The 20,545-nt window shown below is 34.4% G+C and overlaps 1 protein-coding gene across 12 annotated transcripts in view; it reads left to right on the top strand.

Annotated features, from left to right (window-relative positions):
- IKZF2 (IKAROS family zinc finger 2) overlaps positions 1–20,545 on the top strand; it is a 155,722-nt gene that overhangs the window by 85,648 nt on the left and 49,529 nt on the right. For 11 of the 12 annotated variants that reach the window (XM_047720979.1, XM_047720986.1, XM_047720980.1 and 8 more), the window contains one exon: positions 15,556–15,822. In XM_047720979.1, the coding sequence (XP_047576935.1) occupies positions 15,556–15,822 (267 nt within the window). The remainder of the gene's footprint in view (positions 1–15,555; positions 15,823–20,545) is intronic. The other variant, XM_047720989.1, reaches the window with a different exon arrangement.

The following is a 20,545-nucleotide window of genomic DNA, read 5'->3' as shown; positions in this document are numbered from 1 at the left end:
GACAGGGACAAAGTAGAAAAAAAGGAAAAATTCAGAAGAGTCTTCATAACATTATTTGAGTCAAGGACTTTATGCTTTTTATGAAGGTTGTAGCACTCTTTTTTTTTTTTTTTCAAGTTTTGTGTATGTTGTGTTTGTTTTGCTTTCCCCACTCCCTCCTGGATGCCCGCCAATATTCAACTGAAGGAAACTCATGGGGATGGCCCATTAATCATGTTGCACTATCTTTTGCTTAAGTAGCTAACATTTATTGCTTAATGAAGACCATCCTCAACACATACCAACTAGGTTTCCAGTATTATATACTGTGTATACGTATAAATGTACATTAACATTTAAATATGCTCTTATTTATGACCTTTAGAAATACATTAGTACATAGATTTAGGAATGCTGCTTCTAAGCCAGAGTTTTAAAATATATGACCTAAAATAGATCTTTATCTGAACCCCACACTAGGAAGAGACTTGGTATAAAGAAGCATATTCATTTTTAAATGCATCCTGAAATTTTTTCAGCTTTACTGAAGTATAATTGACAAATGAAATTGTAAGATATTTAAAGTGTACATTGTGATGATTTGATATATGTATGCATAGTGAAAGGAATCCTCCCACCTAGTTAATTAACACATCTATCACCTCACATATTTATCTTTGGTGTGTGAGAGAGAATATTTAAGTTCTACACTCTTATCAAATTTCAGTTATACGATACAGAATTAACAATAGTCACCATGTTATGCATTAGCTCCCCAAAATTTATAAATCTCATAGCTGAAAGTTTGTACTCTTTTACCAACCTCTCCCTCTTTCTCCCATCCTCCAGCCCCTAGAAGCATACTTTTCTACTACTGTTTCTATGAGTTCGACTTGTTTTTAGATTCCACATATACACATATAAGTGATGACATCACTATTTGTCTTTCCCTTGCTGGCTTATTTCATTTAGCGTAATGCCCTCAGTGTCTGTCTATGTTGTTGTAAACAACAGGATCTCCTTCTTTGTCATGGCTGAATAATATTCCCGTGTGTGTGTGTGTGTGTGTGTGTGTGTGTGTGTGTGTGTGTGTAAGTAATACAGCTCTATCCATTCATTCATTGCTAGACCCCTTAGGTTGTTTCCATATCTTGGCTGTTGTGTGAAAAGAGGAGAATAAAAGACATCTAATTCAGAAAGGAAGTTAAACTGACTTTATCTGCAGATGACATATTATATATAGAAAACTCTAAAGACACCCATTAAAAAACTATTAGAAATAACCAACAAATTAAAGTTGTAGGGTACAGAATCAATATATAAAATCAGTTGTGTTTCTCTGTACTAAACAACAGACTATCACAGACGTTAAGAAAACAATGTCATTTGCAGCTGCATCAAAAAGAAAAAAAATACCTAGAGATAAATTTAACCAAGAGATAAAAGATCTGTATGCTGAAAACTGAAAGATTGAAGAAGACCTAAATAAATGAAAAGATATTCCATGCTGATAGGTTGGAACAATTAGCATTGTTAAAATGTTCATAACATCCAAAGCAATATATAGATGCAATGCAATTTCTTTCAAAATTCCAATGACATTTTCACAGAAATAGAAAAAACAATCCTAAAATTTGTATGGAGCCACAAAAGACCCTAAATAGCCGAAACAGTCTTTGAGGAAAAAAAAATAAAAACAAAAACAAAGCTGGAAGCATACTTCTTGATTTCAAACTATGTTACAAAGTTATAGTAATCAAAACAGTATGGTTGGCATTAAAAATAGACACACAGATGAATATAACAGATTAGAGAACCCAGAAATCAACCCTTGCATCTGTGGTCTATTAATTTACGTCAAAGGAGCCAAGAAGACACATAGAGAAAGTATAAGCTCTTCAGTAAATGGTACTGAGAAAAGTGGACAGCCATATACAAGAGAATGAAACCGAAATGAAACCCTTATCTTAAACCATTCATAAAAATCAACTCAAAATGGATTAAAGATTTAAATTTAAACCCGAAACTGTAAAACTCCTAGAAGAAAATGTAGGTGGTAGGCTGCTTGCCATCAATTTTGGCTGATGAGCCAAGAAATCAATCAGATTTTTTTGCATAAAGAAATTTATATTGAGATATTCAGTAGCTAACAATTATTACCAATTACACAATTTTTTTTGCATAAAATTTCAAGCATACCTTGGCTGCATCCTAAAATCATGGGTACCACACACTGAAGGGACCTCAAGAGCCTTGGCCTCAGGCTCGTATGCGTTTAGTTATATTACTTGCACAAATAAGTAACATTATCTCCATTTCATAGTTAAGGAAGCTAAGTCTCTAGAAGGTAACACGCCCTATTATGGGTGACAGAGATACGATGTCAGCACTAAATCATGCACTAAATCATAAGTTAATAGAAGGAGAAATAAAACCCAGTTATTATACAGTTTACTTTACTTTTGATGTGACCAGATAATATCACGTATTTTAAAAGAAGTATATTCAAATGAATAAGGAATTCTCTTACACTTGACAAATGTAATAAACTTACCTTTGCTAGTTTTTAAAAAAGCTGTTTGTGTACCCTTTATTTGGCATGTCTCATTTGCTCTCTATGATACATAGAACTATATCATCACTTGAAGAATGTTTTGTATACTTTAGTTACAAGCTTTAGAAAGCTGGCTAACGGATGTTCCAGATATGGAGACAGACAACTCATTGAATAATCAAAACTTCAGTTCACAGATAGATGGCATGCTTAAAGTAACTACTTACAATTCAGAAGAAGCTATCCTTTTGAAATAGTGATCTTATGAGAGTGTCTGATTATTTATGCTCTCCATTTTGCAGTGAAATTTTATAGTAGTAATATATTCTGGGGGGAAGGATTACCAGTCATTGTAATTCTCACAATATTTTACTGTGCATAGTTGAGCTCATATATTAAAAAAAAAAAAGATATTTGTACATATACATATATGCACACACATACGCACACATATGTGTAAATCACAAGGGCCTTCTTGTTCACTGCTGCATTGCAGTACCTGGTAGAAACTAGATGCTCAGTAATTTTGAATGGCTGAATGAATGAATTCTAAGGAGTTTCCTCTTTCATACTATGATTGTTGAAACACCGTCTGTTAATAAGTTGACAGTACTTGTCTTTGAAATTACTGCCTTACAAACATTAATTTTTTTATGGCTTACTTCATTTTAAACTCTCTTAGATTTTAGGGTATTTCTATTTATGTTACTCATTGAATGTATGCATTTCAGAAAAGAAAATGGTGTCACTCAGACCAACATGTATCATGCCTTCTCTTTATGATTGCCTCCAATGTTGAGTGCCATCTGTTTTCTCTCTGATGTAAAGCTTATCCAACCTGTAACTACTATCTTAAATGCAACTTTGCTCATGAAGCCTTCTGTATCATCCTTGTGCTTCCCCACAGTACACATACAGTACACTCTACGTTTATATTTGTTTGATGTCCTACACTTCATGATATGCTTTCATATTTTGATAAATCTATTAATAAGTAAAATAGCTCTAAGGGTATTTATATACAATTGTATTTAATGCTCAGAACAGCCCTAGAAGGCAGGTATTATCATTATCTTGATTTTATAGAAGAGAAAAATGGGACAGAGAGGTTTCTTAAGGTCATGTGGCTAATAAATGAAAGAATCTGGCCTTAAACCCAAGGGCACTGAATCTAGATCCCATAATCTTAACCACACGCTATACTGCCTGCTCTAAATGATTGTGTGCCTTCCCAGTCTCAGGATTTTTACATAGAAGATATTATCCTCACTTTACACAGTAGGAAACAGGAAGACATTAAGTGACTTAACATTCACACGAGTGAAGAACTTCAACACAGGTATTTGAATCCAACATTTCCATTATCCACCTTGGACCTCCTAGTTGCAATATAATTATTTTTTTAACCTTTTAATATATGTACTCTATATAACTATCTAAAATGTCTATTCATTAGGACATTGTAAAAAAAAAAAAAACCGCTGGTGCTACGTTATGGAGAATAAGTATCTAACTGGCACTGATCTTTTGAAATTTACTAGGTGGTTTTCCAGATTCATTAACCTAATCACCACTATGAGTTTTCTCCTCTTTGTTACTACTTGACATATCTCATTCGTTACACATTTCCAACTGACCAGTCCTGCATCTCGGGGCCAAATGTTACCCCCAGTTGTTTCACACAAATAGGGAAGTATTTATGGAAGAACACCAGGGAAAGAATTTCTGTGGCCTTGACGGGAGTACGTAGGCTCCAGATTTTGGAAACCGAGGATATGTGAACCCAGAGCGTGAAGAGCTGTTGAGTTCCTCTGTCACTTCAGTTCAGAGACTCAGTAAAGCCGCTGAAGTGTGTTGCGTGGTTTTGGTTCTCTCCTCTGTCAATGTTGCCCTGTAATAGAAACCCTGCTCCATTTCTTATCTGTTTCTCTTCAGTGTGCCGGCAGCACTGCCTTCTGACCTGGTTTAAGCGTCCTTAGTGACCTCTGGCAGTCCAGTGTGTTGGGACCCTTTGGGAATATGCCCTCTCAGCTGGATTTTATAGTAATGATTTTACTTCTTAGAGAAGTTTGGTTAAAAATTTGTACTCCCCTTATTAAAGAGATAATTTCACAATGTAATTTGCTTCACAAACCTCCCACAGCTATGTTAAGCAGACGGTTGCCAAACACCAGTTCAAAGTAGATTGCTCTTATATGAAATAAAATCCATGCTAAGAAAATCTGGCACTATAAGCTGGTCTTCTTCCAAAATAGGCTCTCAGACAAATTTCGCTTTACTCAAAGCTGGCACACTACTTACACCTGTATTAGACTTTTACAAAAAAACATGTCAGATGGCACATGCTGATTCAGAGTTGTTCTTCATTAACATTTTAACATCCCTTTTTTCTTTATTTCTTTACTGGTAACTAGTAACCAGTTTGTTTTTGGTGACACAAGGTAACAGCAATTCTGGGTTCTAGTCTCAGATTTGGCTCTGAGTAGAGGTGTGAGTGGGACATGTTGCTTCACCCCATCTGAGCATCCTCATCTGTAAAATGAGGGTAATATTAGGTACTTCACAGAGTGGCAATCATGATCAAACAGGAGACATGTATTATGCACCTATAGTCTTTCCTGTCATACAGTGGCCCTTTAATCATATTATGATGATGATGTTTTGTGTTTAAAACCCAACTCTGTATTGATATATTTGTTTGTCACCTGGGGTTAATTTATGCATGGTCTCTATAACTTACAAAGAGAAGTATAATATGTAAATTAGCAACAATTCAGCAATTACTGAGTGCCTGGTGTATGCAAGGATATAATGGTTTTGTAACTGAATAAAGATAGCACTTTTTTTTTCAAGGATCTTATACTATAGGGAATGTAGAAGTAAGGCAAAAACACTAAAGAAATCACTAGAATGTGTCTTTGTGCTCAGGAAATACTCCATGAAAAAAGGCTCCTCGGTGGCTCAGTGGGTTAAGCCTCTGCCTTCGGCTCAAGTCATTATCCCATGGTCCTGGGATTGAGCCCCACATCGGGCTCTCTGCTCAGCAGGTAACCTGCTTCCCCCTTTCTCTCTGCCTGCCTACTTGTGTTTTCTCTGTCAAATAAGTAAATAAAATCTTTTTTAAAAAAAAAAGTAGGAGATAAATGGCCTTGAATGGTATGCTAATATTGATAGAAATAGGGAAAGGATTCCAGAAAATAGTAAAAGGAGCCAGGAAGAAAAACTAGTAAGTAGAGATGTATAGGATGTGTTCCAGGAAGAATGGCTGGAAAATGACTAAGGGACTCATGGAACATATGGCTGAGAGCTATAATGGAACTATGCTGAGGGTGTCCTTAAATTCCACACCAACACCTTTGTATTTAATTTATATACAGTGGGCGGTCATTGAAAACATTTAGAAGAGTAATAAGAGTTCTGCTTTAGGAAGATTAATTTCACAAGTGAATATAATGGGGGATGAATCAGAGGAATGGAAAGTAACGAAAGACAAGAGAGCTCAGTTAGCTGTTCTGGGCGAAATGGCACAGATGATCTTAAAGTCGTTCTGGGTTGCATGAAAATGCAAAAAAAGGATATGCAAGAAGTGGCATATACTGAATCTTTAAGACTTGGCTAATCATTCATTTAAAGGATGCATAAAGGGGCAGACTATTGTTTGCTTGTGGTATCTCTATTTAAAGTCGGCTTATTTCCTCCACACTGTACATTTCTCATGAACAAGTTGTCTGCCAAAATATTGAAACTTCATCCTTGGGCTACAATGATGCCACTGTGCTGTGCCATTGTCCTTGGGCTACCATGATGCCACTGTGCCACTGTGGTTTGATGATGGGCATGCTATATAAGATTTCATGCATTGTGGGAGACCATTAAGGTCATCCCTTTTCTCTTTCTTTACTTTCTTTTCTTTTTTCTTTTCTTTTCTTTTCTTTCTTTCTTAGAGAGGACATATATTTTGTATTTATTTTTCATGAACACCTCTTTAAATGGAAATGAAATACTACATGATTTATCTTTTAACAACTGACACAAAACTGTCAAAATTTGACCACAAAGGAAGTCCTAAAATGACATCCAGCATAAACTGTTGGTTTAGAGATTAAAACTGATAATATTGACTTATTCTTCAAATGGCTGTCTTTACCTACCACTGATAAGTCATAGCATATCAAGGAATAGAGAAAAAAATTGGGGGATGGGTAGAGGATTATGTATTGACAAATTCTTCAGGAATACAAACCCTATCCCTGCCTTAAGACCAAAGCAAATGTAAAATATAAGAGGTAGTTGTTTTGAGTGGACATATACATTCCAGACTTGATGGAAAATATTAATTTGAGAGTTAATTTTAGGGAAATAATATTATTTTATTTGACCATCATAAACTTGAATTCCTAGTATTTTTTCAGCCAGTGGACATAGTTTTATAGCATATGAAAGACCTGTTTGTCCTAAATACAATATTTTCCCTGAATATAATTAGTTACTTGTTTAATTGGAGAACCAGTATCATGTCATAGAAAGAGGCAGAAGACCTTGAAATGATAGCAGGTTAACATTTACTAAGTTTGTGTTCTTGGGAAAATCACTTGATGCCTCCATTTGTTTATCTGTAACTGCCCTATCATTCATTGTTGAGTATCAATTGAGACAGAGTATATATTTTATAAATCATGAAGAATTATAGGAAGTTGCTGTTTTCCCATTATTACTATTATTAGTGTAAAGAGACTATCTAGTGTGCAGTTTTCATGAACATCAAGTGTTATTTTCCCCATATTTCAGATGGTGCAGGTGGCTGAATCCAAGAAAACAAATATTCCAAGGTCCCACAATTAATTAGGGAGCAGAGGGGGAGGTGAAGACCCTGGTTTCCTGCCTCAGGTACAGGGAAACTTTCTACTATACCGTTCTTAGAATGAGAGTATATCAGAAATCAGCACTGTCTTGATGTAGTTACTCTAGTAGGTTTAAGAAATACATAATGTCACTTTATTAGAGAAGAGAAGGTGGGGAGGAAAAGGAAATGAGGTGCTGTGATGTACACTCTGAAAAGGCTACCCACAAATGGCCCAGCTGCAGGTGAGCGACACCAGTGTCTGGACTTGTCTAAAACCATTTATAAAACGAATCTTGAAGGATGTTGTGAGGAGCTGTTTTGCAGGGCTTACACATTTATTTATTCACAGTTGCAAGAAACAAAGCGTTCATGTTGTGTGAAATATTGTTGAGAGGATTTTTATAAAATGATTGCACATACCTTAAAATAATTTTTGTTGTGATTTTACTTTAGTTGTTTAGACTGTTAAGTTCTTAGTAAATAATTGTGCTTTACATCAGACTTTTGAAGGCAGTTTGTTTTTCTAACACATTATTTAAACAGCTGCTGGGCTGTTAACGTGGATTTAATCATGTTTGGTGTTTCTGTTTCGATAGTTTAAATGAGAGAGAGTTATATTAGCTCAGAAGCAACTTAAGCAGATTAGATCGACATATTGATTCAATTAGTGTGTTTAACACCATTTCAAGTAGCTGGCACAGACTGGGAGAAATTGATGCAAGTAATAACACCACTCAAGTGTCCTCTTGAATTCTTACGCAACAGAAACCAAGCATATAAAAAGTCCACTTATATATCACACCTGTAAGACTTTTCTCCCCAAATTTAGTAATTAAAGAATGGTTTTAACTGGTCTTTATTCATTACTATGAAACAAATGTTCCTTTTAAGTCTCATAGTATTTATGTCCTTTAAAAATTAAAAATTAAAAAATATTAATTGGAAACTGAACAGGTATAAATCACTAATTTGATAAGTAATTAATCTAGAAATCCTATTTATACCCCATATAATAAATATATCCTTTTAAATACAGCAAATAAATCATAATCTCTTTGCATTATTTTCCTAGCTATGAAATTTTAATAATCTGTTGGTGGATTAGTAGAATTAAGTCATACTAATAACAACATTTTAAGTTATAGGAAGTTTAATTGAGATATTAAAAATATTTTAATAATTATATCTAAGGTTCTGGTTACTGTGGTATTTCCCAAAGCTGACATTTTAAAATGACAGAATTATCTGTGACAGTGACATTGTAAGGATTAGGATAGAATTTGTTCCTTTAATTTGATAATTCAGAATTAACTTCAATGTATTTTACCATACATATTAAAAATGATCTTTTCCCCCCAAATTTTAAAAATTGAGAATTTTATTATTTGATGACATCAGTTGCCAGACATTGCAGAATTGTATGCTATCTTGCATAGGTGGGTGGCTTGAGGGAAGCATGGAGTAAAAAGTAGTAAATGTCCAATTTCTCTTTTTTTTTTTTTAAAGATTTTATTTATTTATTTGTCATAGAGAGAGAAGCGAGAGTGAGCACAGGCAGACAGAGTGGCAGGCAGAGGCAGAGGGAGAAGCAGGCTCCCTGCCAAGCAAGGAGCCCAATGTGGGACTCGATCCCAGGACGCTGGGATAATGACCTGAGCCAAAGGCAGCTGCTTAACCAACTGAGCCACCCAGGCGTCCCAAATGTCCAATTTCTAAGGAAAAGTCTCTTTCCCTTTATGTACCTTTCGGGTTAATAATGTAACAATTATGTAACCACAGTATATGTGTTAGTAAAATAGTTCCCTCCTCTTAGTCATGAACTCTTTCATGACCTGTTCCTAGTGTATATTATCCTGTTGACATGGACTTCTTATTTAATAATCTCCAGCTCTTAGTCTTAAACCATCATAACCACTTTTAGCAAATATTTAGGCAAGCAGCAAGTACTTAATAAATATTTGCTTCTTTGTTTATTTCTAAAGAGAATTCAGTTTTGGTCTTTGTTTTATACTGGCTGACATGGATGAGTTCTAGGAGCATCATGTATATGTAACAATGTGTACGTTTTCCTTTCCATCTCATTTTTACACGGTATATATTCAAGTTTTGAATTGTCTTTTTAAATTTTCAAAGTGCAATAATAGTGGCAAAGAAATTTTTGTTATGACATATGCTGAATTAGTTTTTTTTTTTTTAAAGATTTTATTTATCTATTTGACAGAGAGCGAGAGAAGGAACACAAACAGGGCAAGTGGGGGAGGGGGAAGCAGGCTTCCCGCTGAGCAAGGAGCCCCACGTGGAGTGCGATCCGATACCTGGACCCTGGGATCATGACCTGGCCAAAGGCAGATGCTTAACCGACTGAGCCACCCAGGGAGTCCTTAAAATAGTTTTGAACAGCTTCACAAAATATAATTTTTCCCCATTTGGTTTGCTACCTTTTTAAAATAGTGATCTACATGTGTTATCTCTGTAAATATTCTTACTCTTTTATCCCCTTATTTAATACCATCTTAGTGAATTAAAGACAAGTCTAATGTAACCTTTTCCATTCACTATTACGTATCTCAAAACAAGGATACTTATGAAGCCTTTGAGTGTAGAGAGCCTAGTATGGTTACTGAAGAAACTTTTATAATTGGAAATTGTTTAGCCTGTGAGTCACTTATAATATAAGCCCTTAGGTAAGTCTCTTTACTTCTCTGCCTTGGTGTGATCATCTGTAAATGGAGGCAATTAAATTTTGTGTTTTTGTAGCATCTAAAAGCTATATCCTAAAGTTCAGTAGTACTTTAAAAGCATGAAGAAGAGGGGGGGGAATTTTAAATTTACAAACCTGTTTGCATTTTGAAGCAACTTTTTGCTTAAAGATAAACTTTGTACGTTTTGTCCTGAAAATAATTCAAAGCTTCTATGTAAAATTGATCGTAAAGTTCTTTTTTATTAACTATTATTTTACCCATGTTCATGAATCTCCAATTCAACTAAAAATCTGTATAGTTAACTTTTTCTTCGAAATTGTGAATGCTTTAAAATTTGACTTGACTTGTCCTTTTTTTAAATTGTAGAATCAGGGCACCTGGGTGGCTCAGTCATTAAGTGTCTGCCTCGGCTCAGGTCACCCTTCAATCCCAGGGTCCTGGGATCAAGCCCCATATTGGGCTCCTTGCTCAGTGGGAAGCCTGCTTCTTCTTCGCCCACTCCCCTTGCTTGTGTTCCCTCGCAGTCTCTCTCTGTCAAATAAATAAATAATACCTCTTAAAAAAATAAAAATAAACTCTATTTCACATTATCTCCTTTAACTTAAAAATACTTAAACATCTTTATTTTGTTCATTAAAATACTCAAATATCTATATATTATAGTTATTTGTGACTATAGTATTGAATAACAGAACAAACCGATCAATTAATTAAAATTTTAGGGATGCTTGGGTGGCTCAGTGGGTTAGGCCTCTGCCTTCAGCTCAGGTTATGATCTCAGGGTCCTGGAATCAAGCCCCACATTGGGCTGCCGGCTCAGCGGGGAGCGTGCTTCCTCCCCCCACTCTGCTGCTCTGCTGACTTGTAATCTCTCTTTCTCTGTCAAATAAATAAATTCTTAAAAAAAAAAATCTTATTTCACATCCCTTTTCATTGCTAATAATTTGTTGTTACAAAATATTGTCTTTACTAGTTTGTCATTAGATTAATGTGTATAAATTCCTATAGATATGAAAAGAAGAATGTAAAATTAGGGCATATCGAGTAAACAGTCTAAAAAATATTTCTTGGTCTTGAGATTGTAATAACAAGAATTCATCCCTCTCACACTAACAAATTCTCATCTTCATAGAAATTAGCCCATTTAGGGGAATGTTTTCCTGTTACCAAACAGTAAAAGAAATACCAAATAATAAAGAGTAAAATTTTGATAACAAATATACTATGAATATTATACAATGATTAATATTTATAGTAGCTTTATATATTATAGCTACAAATAATCATAATACAACTCATTGATATATAAATTGTAATTTAGAGTATACATAAATTTACTGAAGACTTAAGTTTAATTAATGAGTTAAAATATAGTATTCTGCATTATTTAGAAACATCTTAAATAGTGAAAATAAATTATGAGGGAATTTCTTTATATTCTTTGAGTAAGGAAGTTTTTTTCATTTAACAATTGAAATTCAAAGACTAATTGTTTTAATCCTAAATTTCAACCTAATTTTAGTGAAGCAGAATAAAAGTTAATTATGATGGGATTTTGTTTGTACATAAACCACCATATTAATGGAAAATTTCATCTATGATATGTATATACTAAAATTGTTGCATTTATTGATTTGCTATATCAATGAATATAAACTACTATATTTACTATAGTAATATATACATTCATATGTGATAAAATATAATGTATAATAAAATGTTGCATTTATTGATTTACTATATCAATGAATATAAATTACTGTATTTGCTATAGCAGTAGTATATACATTCATATGTGATAAACATATAATACTTTAGAGTATAATGTTGTTGGAGAAAAGATTGCTAAAGTTTACCATTTCTTCTGTATTTTAGTTCTAACAAATGTATACTTTTTTGGATATTCAGTTATATTCCTCTATGGATACAAAGCTCTAACTGTAATTTTAATACACAGTAATTTTTAAATGACATTTTACCCATTAGATATTATATTTGATGTCCATATTATAATATTCTCATTAGGGGAAAGGTGATCATTTAATATAACATCAAGTTGTATTCTTCATAATTTTGTGCTGTTTTGAAATTTAAGAGGCCCAGAAGTTTCAAACTCAGACCTACTCTTTTAAGATACATTTCTTCAATTCCTGAAATGGAATGCTGGTAGACTTTACACTCATTAAATGCAGCTTATCAGATGTTGATCAGTTCAGGAATATAAATGATGACGTTGCTGTGCAGTTTATAACCTCTGGTACATCACTTAAATATGTAGGACAGTTTGCTCACAGATTGGTATATGAAGTCATGCTATATCATCATACTTTTCATTTGTTTTCTTAATTTTTTCTTTAAATGAGAATTATGAATGAAATATGGGACTACATAGGGTAAAAATTAGTGTTTTACTCTGATTAGAATAATTTTCATTTCCAGGAAAAAAAAACATGGAAAACTTCTAAGAGTATGGAAAAACTTATTAAAGCAAAATACAGACTCTAGAAACCACAGTTGAAAACATTAAAATTCAAAATGTAAAATTAGAATACATGCTCCCAAATACCCTTGAGTAATAATGCAACATTTGCAAAACATAACAAACATGGGGTTAAGTTCCTTAGCATATAAAGCAACAACCAACCTTAGCATAAAAACCAACAACCTAGTAGAAAAATGGGCAAATAACTTCCATTGCCAGCTCCCCAAAAGCCCTCCAAAACCCCCAAACATTTAAACATAGACATAGATGCTCAATTTCACCCATAAAATTTTCAGATTAAAATCTATAGTAAAATACCAGTTTTTATATAACAGATTTGACAGTTAAATGTGATATATAATAATATCTATAATAGAAGCAAACAATCCTAGATTTTATTGATAAAGCCTAGGAATAAATTGTATTGATAAAATAGATTTTATGCAGCTGTTAGAATAGTGTACATTTCTGTGTAATAATATGGAAAGATGAAACAGATATTGTTAAATGAAGAAAGCAAAGGTCAGATAATTTGTATACTCCAATTCGTGTAAAGAGAGACCATCTACACACACACACACACACACATACACATACTCACACTCACATACTGTTCTGAATTAGAAAATGAGGATAAGGGGCACCTGGGTGGCTCAGTGGATTAAAGCTTCTGCCTTTGGCTCAGGTCATGATCCCAGGGTCCTGGGATCCAGCCCCGCATTGGGCTCTCTGCTCAGCAGGGAGCCTGCTTCCTTCTCTCTCTCTCTCTCTCTGCCTACTTGTGATCTCTGTCCGTCAAATAAATAAATGAAAAATCTTTAAAAGAAAATGAGGATAAAAGTTGCTTTTGAGATCAGAATTTAGGGATGGTGAACTTCGAGTAGAAAAGGAGTTAATTTGGGGTGTCTGTGTGGCTCAATCATTAAGCATCTGCCTTCCACTCAGGTCATTACCCCAGTTTCCTGGGATCGAGCCCCTCATCCAGCCTCTCATCGGGCTCCCACTCAGCGGGAAGCCTGCTTCTCCCTCTCCCTCTCCCCCTGCTTGTGTCCTCCCTCTCACTGATCTCTCTCTCTCTCTCTCTGTCAAATAAATAAATAAATAAAATCTTAAAAAAAATTCTAAAGAAAGAAAATTCTTAATTTACTAAAACACCACGGCGAATACTACCTGAACACCTCCTTAGAGGCCACACATTATTTGAACATGTTGGGGAAATGAAGAGGGATAAAGTATCATTGTCTCCTCTTCTCAAAAACTGGTAAAGTGGTACTAATTTGTTAGTAGGTTAAAACTCAGTGTAGGAGATTTTCTATTAGAAATGGGGCCAAAAGGCTACATACTCTTTTGTACATCTCAGAGTAGTGTACATACGTACTATAATTGATCTTTACAAAACTTTATGGAAAAAATAGAGCGCTGTCTGCCACCAAAAAAACAAGAGTTAAGCCCGTTTTCTGTATTTGCTCAGTTAATGCTTACATCAGCCTGAGAAGTGGGTACCATTATCATCCTCATTTTATAAAGTACACAGAGGATTTAAGTATCTTATAAAATGTGACACTGCTTCCAGGGAGAGCCAGAGCTGGTATTCAAATCCAGGCAGTTTGGTTATAGGGTCCTCAATCCTAATAGCTGAACTATTCTACTTCAACTTCATTTTGTGATTTGAACTTATGTCTGCTTTGCAAACAAAAGACAGAAAAGGTTCAGGCATTAAATAATTAGTTCAAGTTTATACTGCTAATAAATGTCACAGCCATGGTCTTTGGAGTAAATGCAGTCATCTCATTTTGTACCCAGGCTGCCTCTTATTCTTAGGGGAGTTCTAAGGGAGGGGAGCAGGGGAAGAGCCATTTTGATAGCGCTACCTGTTTAAAGTCCTAATGACAAATCAACAGAATGTGTGGTTTCTCTAAGAAAATTGCAGCAAAAAAACTTACTTCCTTTTTATGAATGTATTTCATTCAAGTAGTACCAAATAATTTGTTTTGCACAGGAACTTTGATATGATTTCTGAAGAATTTCAACATCAGGGGATAAAAAACTGGTATTCATTTAAAGCCTGTTTCTGCTTTGTGAAAAGACTTTGTCAGCAATCCAGAATGAGAGCTGTGTTAACAAAATTCCAACATTTCTGTGGGATGATCCAAAAACAGCAAACAGAAGGCATTAAATTTCTTAACAGTCAGAAGTGCGTGCATGCCTGCTATGCCATTCCTGTCATTCATTGCTTTTTGGTGTGCATAGATTAAAGCTGGAATACTTTGATTTGCAGACTAATATGTTCCATAGAGAATTTTCTTCATATAAAAAAAGAGTAGCTTAGGAGCATGTGAAGTCTGTGCACTCTGCCCTACATTTATATAGCTCTTCAGTGAATATATGTTTTTAAGCTGATTTTAGGGTATTTGCCTTGACGGTATGCCTTCATACATCTAAGACATTTGCTAGATTGAGATCCCAAGTTGTTTCTCTTGCTCAGCCCTGAAGCAGGTTTACACAAGTATTCTGATGTAAGACAGAAGTGTTATATATGTATATGTTGTATGCGTATGTTGTGTATATATATGTAGGTATATATATTATGTATATATTGTATGTGTATTTTTATAGTATATCTATGAGTGTTAAGGAGAAGCCTGGCTCAGTGGGTTAGGCAATATCTAATCTTGTCTCATATACAATGCCGAGTCTCGGTAACGACAAAATCAAAAGCCCATACCAGAATTAAGGACTTGTTTTAAAAGCATATAACTAAGTTAAAGAAAGAAATGAGTGTACAAATAAAGTGTCATTCTGTTTACTAGAGCTTTTCTGAGCCATCTTCACTTCGATGCCAAAGTCACTCAAATAGTTCTGAGCACAGTCTGTAATAATGTCGCATTGGTGATTTCCATCCGTGTTCGTAGAATGGCACTGGGTGGAGAAGAGATGTAGGTGACACCACGACCTGCATTTAAAATTCCTTTATTTCTTCTTTTTTAAATTACAGCAAATTCAGTAAAGCTAGAAATGCAGAGTGATGAAGAGTGTGACAGGAAACCCCTGAGCCGTGAAGATGAGATCAGGGGCCATGATGAAGGTAGCGGCCTAGAAGAACCCCTAATTGAGAGCAGCGAGGTGGCCGACAACAGGAAAGTCCAGGACCTTCAAGGCGAGGGAGGAATCCGGCTTCCGAATGGTAAACTGAAATGTGACGTCTGTGGCATGGTTTGCATTGGGCCCAATGTGCTTATGGTACATAAAAGGAGTCACACTGGTAAGCAGCTGAAAGAATAACCTGATGACTGCCTGTGACATCTGATGTTGATATTACCTGACACCTATTCTCTTTGCTTTTTATTCAGGGGTGGCAGTGGTGAAACCACCTTTTCAGAATTCTGCTAGTATTGGATTGCTGAAAAGCAGAGAGTAGCCTGGGTCTTGACTTCCAGCCTTCAAATCTGAATAGCATATCAGAAAAGAAGTTTGGGATTCAGTTTCCACAGTTCTTAATATAGCAATAATAGGATAAGGGTTCAAAAGGTATAGGAGAATCTCATTGTGTAACTTAATCTTTTTGTATTTCTATACATATTTTACCATACCCATGGGCAGGTAATCTAGTTTGCTAGCTACGGGTTTATACTATTAAATGGTACTCCTGCATTTATCTAGAGGTGGATCATTTTCACCTTATCTGGTTAACTTCTTGGAATACAATTTCCAATCAATCTCTGCCCATCATGGGTCTCTCTATTGGGCAGATACTTCCCTTAGTTTGAGGATGTTACCATCTTCCTGTAATTTTTTTTATTATAACTCCTGCAAGAGATATGGAGGGTGCAGTATAGCCAAGGGTGGTGGGTATGCTGGTAGGAATGTGTGATCAGGGAATAGGGTGAGGAAAGAGGCCTCCGATTAATGTAAGATATACTTTTAGACATTTGAGTAACGTAAAAAAACAGCTAAATGAGAAGAAGGCCTTATTTAAATCCCTCCAAATCCTTTGGCAAAATGAAACAAAAAAGTCTTTTAAATTAAGAAAAAAAAAAAAAAAACCAGTAATGAGATTATGTGTAAGAAAGGCAGATGGTTGACTGTTAGAAAAGTTTTAAGTTCATATGAAAATTGATTTAAAGATGGTACCTTTACCTATAATGCAAAGTAGTGTTAGATAGCAAAATATTAATCACTGATACTCCCAGAGTTTTAAAATATGATTCTCTTTGGAAGAGAGATAAATCAATTTAATTAGTGAGTGCTTAAAACATGAGAGATACGAGGTACACTGAAGTCTTTTTAACCCAAATCTCTCATTTACACAATTACAGTCAAGTGATTTGTCCATTATCCCTTAGGTAGTTAGGACATTATGAGGCTAAAATCAAGGTTTCCTGATGCCCAGACTGGTTTTGTTGAAATGTACTATTCTTGGTATCCTAATGCACCAACATTTAATGATGAGATATGATTATAAGGCTTTAAAATTATAGTACAGAGTTACACATTAAAATCAGTGTTATCTTAATCAAAATCATCAGGTTTGGATCCTGTACCCTCATTCTAATTCTACAGCTACATGTTTACTTTCGGTTTTGTTTCTAATTTCCTTTTTAAACAACATATTTTTAAAATATTTGTATTACCGGTGCAGGTGTTTAAAAAAAAAATTTCTAGAAAAGTTAAAAGATCAAGTTTGGTATTCGATAAGAAAGATATGAAAAGGCTATAAAATAATGAGTCTACTTTTCTTCTATGCTCATGAAGTAATGTTAACTGCAGTTCTAAAAGAAGAGTTCTACAAAGTTATAATGTATTCATTATCTCACAGTGATTATACTGAGGAAGATAATACCCATTCAAATGTGTAACTTCCCTTCTCTAGCAACATATAAACTAAAGTAGTCAATTTCAGCTGAATTGCATATAGTGTGCATTTTAAGGCTGAAAAGTATACTAGCAACAATTTTTTGTAAGATTTCTAATAAACCTTTTATGGTCTGAGCCAAGAAAATTCAAAGAACCTGAGTGTACTCTCTTGAATATTTAGGTTAATCAGTGTTCCACTGTATTTGTAGTGATTTTTATGAGGGTTGTTGGTTTGTAAACAAAAGAGTAATTACATACTGACTCTATTGCTTATTTAATATTTACAACTATAGTAGAGTTGAATTATTTTGATTCTGAAAAATCATCAAATTGACACAGAAAATGTTCCTAAAATAGTTATACAGATTTCCACAAGTTCTATGAATATGGGATTCACTCAACTAGTAAAGGAAAGGAGAATGGACAAAATAACTAAAGTCCTGTTGCAAATTGATGAACTTTATTGTTAATTAATGTTTATTGGAGTTTTGTAAAAATTTTACTTTCCTCAGATCTGGAAAGTTTTTGTTAAAGTTAAAAGCCATTCATGGAGGAGCTCGGGATACCTGCCACACATGTTGACCTTGAAATTGTGATATATCTTGAAAGTAGCTATTGTTTAGGGCACCTGGGTGGCTCAGACGTTAAATGTCTGCCTTCAGCTCAGGTATGATCCCGAGGTCCTGAGATTGAGCCCTTCGTTGGGCTCCCTGCTCAGAGGGAAACCTGCTTCTCCCTCTCCCACTCCCTCTGCTTATGTTCCCTCTCTGGCTGTCTCTGGCTGTCAAGTAAATAAATAAAATATTAAAAAAAATAAAATTAAAAATTAGCTGTTTTTATATGTATTTCTGATGACCCAGTTTATACATCTGAATAGGTCATGACCTTTTCAACTCCCTTTTAGTACTCTGAGAATACAAAGTCTTTGTGTGTGTGTGTGTGTGTATGTGTGTGTGTGTGTGTTTAACTTTAGATTGAAAAAATGTGGTTGAGATCTAGTCATTAACGAAATGTTTTCTCATTAATCATGAACTACTGTCTTCATTTCAGAATTTCCCCCTTTCACCAATTATTTATAGCTAGTGTAAAAGGCACTTTCTTAAATCCTTATAAAGCCTTTGGGAAACATATTTGTGTGTCATAGAATATCCATTATAAAATGGATAGTAGAAAAAGATACACAACAACCACCCAGTTTACTAAAATGATGTGGAGTATCATATCTAATTCATTCTTCTTCTTTTCCTCTTTCAAACTCTACTAAAGTGCCAATTCCAGTGTTTTATACGTGGCTTGGTGTTATTTCTTGGTGTTGCCACTTTAGTAGGTAATCAGGTAATATTGTCATCGGATACTCCAGGCACTCTTCACTGCGACAGGGGCGGAGTAAAAGAAGTAGGGGTAGTAAATCAATTCATGCTTCAACATGAATTGATGTGGACCATTATAAATATAGACTGTCCTTAACTTTGCCCTCCCTTGGGGTAGAGTACTCCCATCTTCGTAACTCCGTGTACATTGTAGCTTTGTGGAATCATTCTTGTGCTCCAAGGCCCTCTCAACAGGTACATGGGATTTTTCATATTTTTAGGTGGTTGTTCCATCCAACACAGAACACCCTGTCGTTGATGCACCAAAGCACACTGATACATGTATACTTGTATTTCAGTTGAATCTTTAAACACACACCTAGAAATAATGTGTTTATGAAAGTACATAAAATAGTGAAATACAATTTATTTCAAAATAAGAATAAATAACTTCATTCTGGGAATAACTAAAAAAGGTCCTTGAGCGGATTAGCAGATGTAAAAAAAAAAAAAAAAGCAGATTAAGAATGGAAATGAATGATAGCATGTCTACATATTAATTGTTCTCCTGGATTCAGAGTTGTTAATCCAGACTTCTGTAACTGCCCATGGGGAACTGGTTATCACAGATACAATAGCCAACTTGATTTTTTCAGCTGGATTAGGGTATAGTGTATTTAGTACCTTTGTGGTGTTTTCCTGAAGTTTGCTTTTCTTTATATCAGAAGAACATGATTAATATATTTTTCAGGCAAAGTCTCAACTGATTGGAAAAGAACTAGTTGAGTAAGCCTGTTTATTAAAGAAAAAGCAAATTATTTAAAAAATAATTGAGATGTGTTGTTTCAAGGCACAGACACAATATATGAACCTTTTACTTAAATATCAGATCATTTTACATGTCTCTCATAATCCCAATTCAAGACTTAATCCATGTAGATCAGTATTTCTCAAAACTTCATCCAGCTGAAATCAAAGTGCATTACTATGATTGCTTCTTTCCTCTTATCAAAAATGGGAACAGGGTTTGTAAACCTTCATCATGCCTTTCTTTATTTCTCAGGGCCATGGGAATATAGTTAGCAAAAGACTCCACACTAAGACACACCCAGCAACAGACAGTATTTCCTAATATACCTAGAACCCCTTTTCATTTCTCCTGCCCTTTTAAGGATGATCATATAAATTCAGATGCAATTCTGTTAAAACATATTTGAAGATATCTGGAATATTTTTTAGTGTAAAAATAAAATTACTCTTTCATTGGTCTCATAAACTCAATTAGGTGAATTTCAAAATTCTTTTTAAAGAGAGTTATCCTTGTTATTTTTTTCTTTTTTGATTAACATTACTTGGAATGACAAATTCAGTACTCTAAATTAGGAATTTTTAAATATTTCAATTGTAGGAGGCTTAATGAAAATCTAAGTTAGCATGTTACAGGAGTATTTTCTAAAGGCAAACATGATTTCAAATGTTTTTTGTTCACCAAACTGATTTAATTCATTTTAAAGTTATTGCATACTAATTTATTACTTGCCTAGAAGACCCAGACAGATTTCAAAAGTAAAATCAAGTATTTGGAGGGGAAAGTATAATTTGCATTTGCTATTTTCCTGTGGTATAAAAATTCTCATGAAGAAAATGCATTCTTCTTTTTTATTAGTAATTCCATGGCATGGGTGGGAAGTAGAAATTCCTGGTTTTAAAGAGCTGTAGACTGCTATTTCATTGAAAGAAAAAGCCAACAAATTGTTATGTGTGTGTGTTTGTGTGTGCATATGTGTGTAAAGATTTACCAAATTTAGATTTATTTTCAAA

The sequence above is a fragment of the Lutra lutra genome, chromosome 3 (genome assembly GCF_902655055.1).
Source record: "Lutra lutra chromosome 3, mLutLut1.2, whole genome shotgun sequence".
NCBI classification, from domain to species: Eukaryota; Metazoa; Chordata; class Mammalia; order Carnivora; family Mustelidae; genus Lutra; species Lutra lutra.
This window is presented reverse-complemented; position numbering and strand designations above follow the sequence as displayed.